Below are 3,627 nucleotides of genomic sequence, written 5' to 3'. Positions count from 1 at the left end.
ATGTTGTCCTATAGGATTATGTTGTAGAGGAGAGAAGAAAAGAAAAAGCCAAAATGGAGGTGACATGTAATGCGCAAGGCATGACTAGAAATGGAAGAGTTTACACATCTGAGAATCTCGGGGGACCAAGTAAAGAAGCTGCATCTAAACCACATGTCGTTAAGAAGAGCACTGACGATCTTTGGAGGAAGCTACAGGTGAGGGAATACTCTGTTGTTGATTACCTAAACAAAACTCCCGCCCAGATATCCATTTCGTCATTGCTACAAAATTCAGACGCGCACAAGAATGCCTTGATGAAAGTGTTAAGTGAATCTTATGTACCCGACGGTATCACCAGTGGGAAGATGGCTAACATGGTTGGACAAGTATTGGAGAGACACAAAATTACTTTCCACGAAGATTAATTACTGCCCGAAGGATTGAGCCACAACAAAACGTTGTACATCACTATGCAATTTGAAGACAAGTTCATTGCTATGGTCCTCATAGATGGAGGTTAAAGCCTGAACATATGCCCGCTGACCACTCTAAAATGATTAGGTAAAGGCCTGCATGAGATACAGATGGGAAGCATGAACGTGAAAGCATTTGATGGATCTCAGAGAGCCACTATCAGAGAAATCAACCTTGATCTACAGATGGGTCCGACTTGCTTTGATGTCAAATCCCAAGTACTAGACATATCTGCCACCTACAACCTATTGTTGGGAAGACCATGGATACACATAGCTGGGGCAGTCGCTTCTACCCTGCACCAGGTTGTGAAGTTCGAGTGAAATTATTAGGAGGTGATCATTCATAGAAATAGAAGCAACCCTATTTACACCAACCATACTATGCCATTCATCGAAAACATGAGGACATTGGGAGGAGAAACATACAACCGCATTAAATGGGTAAACACAATTTTGAAGGATCGATAGTGAAGCATCAAGATAAAAAGGATACTGATGTGGTCGGGGTATGAACCAGGAAAGGGTCTTGACTGAAAGATTTAGGGGATCATATGACCCATACGACCACAGTACTATGGCAAAACCTTTGGGCTTGGGTAGAATATATAGTGCAAGAATACCAGGATTGGACACCGCCACGGTGCACCGACTACTATCCGCTAGAACAACCCATACTACCATTGCACCAGACATTCCGCTAGACTGACATGATTTAGGGATCCGAGGAAGACGAGATATTGGACGGTATGCAGAAGCTATTTCTGGATGAGGAAGATATGGACAACAGTGCAATTTTAGAGGAGGGGAAGGAGGAAGATCTTACTATTCAGATAGTGGGAGAAGGAGCTGCTTTCAAGAACTTGACTGCTGCACTGTCCTGGGATCGCCGAGTACCTAGGTAGCCTTGGCAGAATTAGCATGATTTATTTTTAAAATGTTTTTGGCCATTTAGGACATTTTTAGTGTTTTATTTTGAAATAATTACTCAAGCCATCGAGTCGTACTTGTTGACAATTTTATGTTTTAATGCATTGTTGTTTTCATTTATTTATTATTATCTTTCTACATTCTTTTCAACACAATTATTACATATCCTGATGAACCTACGATTGTAACATGTAATTAGACAACACAACATCAGGAAAGTTATTCGGAGGACTTGGAGGATGATATAATACATGAGGAAATTGTCAAAGAAGTAGAGAATTTTTAGAAAAAACAAAGTCCAACGTGGAATAAACTGTGGCACTTAAGTTAGGGGATTCTGAAACAGTCAGAGAAACTCGCTTAAGCATTCATCTATCATTGTCAAAGAAGGAAGAGTATATCAGTTTTCTAAAGGAATATGAGGATATTTTCGCATGGTCCTACGACGACATGACTGGGTTAAGCACATCCATAGTAGCTCACAAGCTACCTACCAACCCCATGTGTCTGCCGGTAAAGCAGAAGCTCAGAAAATTCAAGCCAGATATGAGTCTAAAGATAAAGGATAAGGTTACCAAGCAAAGAATTGCTAAGCTTTTTCGAGTTGTTGAGTACCCGACCTGGTTAGCCAACATTGTGGCGGTTCTGAAGAAGGATGAAAAATTTAGAGTGTGTGTTGACTAGCTCGACCTCGAGGCCCCGTATAACCTGGCTCGAGGTCCCGATTTTCAACCACTCGGTTTGCATAAATAAAGCTTACGAGTTCTTATCTTATTTTCTAGTCTCACACTTAGCATCTACTGCCAACTAGAATAAAAATAAATAACATATTTTTAGAACCACAAAATCAAATCTAATTGTAATTACCATTTTCAAGGTAAACAGTTTGGCGCCCACTGTGGGGCTAAAAATAATAGTGGTTATTTTACAAAACAGTTTGGCGCCCGATTTTCATGCTTTTTCTTGTCCAAGAATCTTTGATTTCAGGTCAAAATGTCTAACTCAGTTGACACAAATGAAAACAGCGGTCTTAAGGATCATGTAGAGAGTGGTGTAGCTGTTCCAAGTGTTGGTGTACCACCACGAAACCCTGAAGATGCACCAGAACAAATTCCCATAGACGTGTGTATACGGTAAAATTAGGGGGGTCTATTTCCCGCCATTAAAGTACATTCGGGTAGTCATGTCAGCATCTCGAGGCTGTAGGATTACGATCGAGCTCCCTCCCTCGAGGACCGTCTGCGACCCAGTGAAGGTTCCGAAGACGGGGGATTCCCGAGGCAAGCGGCTAGAGTCAATAGACACTAGTACCATGCCTAGCCGTCCCATCCCCATGTCTTTACATTCAATACACTTTGTACTATATGGTATTCCCTCTCCTATATAAAGGGAATCCATGCCACTTTGTAAAGGGTTGATGTTGCTCCATTTTCTCCACAAGTGCAATAATATCTCTCTCTCTCTTTTTTCTTTCTAATTTGCTTGTTCTCACTGGCCCGAGGCCACCTTTGCATCCATCGTTCTCTTGCTTGTTCTTCATCATATAGCTTAGTATTGGCCATAAAGAGCCTTGTTTAATTATATCCTCAACTGTTATCCCATTCCTGACTATCCCTGATAGCTCAAACTCGACCCTGACGTCGACCCCGAGGTCCCCCATCGACCAAACCTATAATTGTTGTTACCATTTTCACGGTAAACAGTTTGGCACCCACCATAGTGCTAAAAATAATAGTGATTATTTTCTTGCTAGTTTCATTGCACAAACACACATTATCTTTCACATTTTTTCTTGTCCAAGATCCTTTGATTTTCGGTCAAAATGTCTGGCTCGGTGAGCGGAGTCGAGAATGACAACCTCGAAAACCATGGGGAAAATGGTGTGGCTGTCCCAGCCGCTGGAGCACCACCACAAAATCCCGATGATGCGCTCGGAACAATTCTAGCGGACGCGGATCCATAGGACGCACAGCAAGTCGACGAAATTTCTCACAACGACAGAAGCATACGGCATATCAACCGACAGGAAGCTCAAAAAACCACGGCCCGGGAAGAACAAGAAGTTAGCCTTCACGATAATTTTGAAATTTTGCAGGCACAATAGTTGGCTATCGCTCAGTTGTAGAGCCATCCAAAGACACCCAACATAGTAGCGCCGGAAATAGCTCCTTGCGTCGAACGAGTACCCGAAAGATCAAGCAACAACAGATCGAGAACAGACCCCCGCCATAGAAAAGATGCT

The 3,627-nt window shown here is 42.3% G+C and overlaps 1 protein-coding gene across 1 annotated transcript; it reads left to right on the top strand.

Moving 5' to 3' along the window:
* The first annotated feature begins 566 nt into the window (after positions 1–566).
* LOC138870663 (uncharacterized) lies at positions 567–2,522 on the top strand. Its single transcript, XM_070148489.1, has 4 exons — positions 567–761; positions 1,175–1,348; positions 1,713–2,054; positions 2,373–2,522. The coding sequence occupies exons 1-4, from the start codon at positions 567–569 to the stop codon at positions 2,520–2,522; spliced, it is 861 nt and encodes a 286-aa protein (XP_070004590.1).
* Positions 2,523–3,627: the final 1,105 nt, after the last annotated feature.

Source organism: Nicotiana sylvestris, chromosome 6, assembly GCF_000393655.2.
Source record: "Nicotiana sylvestris chromosome 6, ASM39365v2, whole genome shotgun sequence".
Taxonomy (NCBI): Eukaryota; Viridiplantae; Streptophyta; class Magnoliopsida; order Solanales; family Solanaceae; genus Nicotiana; species Nicotiana sylvestris.
This window is presented reverse-complemented; position numbering and strand designations above follow the sequence as displayed.

What these genes read in the sequence shown, in the direction of transcription:
- LOC138870663 (XM_070148489.1), top strand. Translation starts at nt 567, where the DNA reads ATGGGAAGCATGAACGTGAAAGCATTTGATGGATCTCAGAGAGCCACT. An exon ending in TCGCTTCTACCCTGCACCAG is followed by an intron (nt 762 to 1,174) that starts GTTGTGAAGTTC and finishes GACATGATTTAG; the next exon opens with GGATCCGAGGAAGACGAGAT. An exon ending in AGAAGGATGAAAAATTTAGA is followed by an intron (nt 2,055 to 2,372) that starts GTGTGTGTTGAC and finishes CTTTGATTTCAG; the next exon opens with GTCAAAATGTCTAACTCAGT.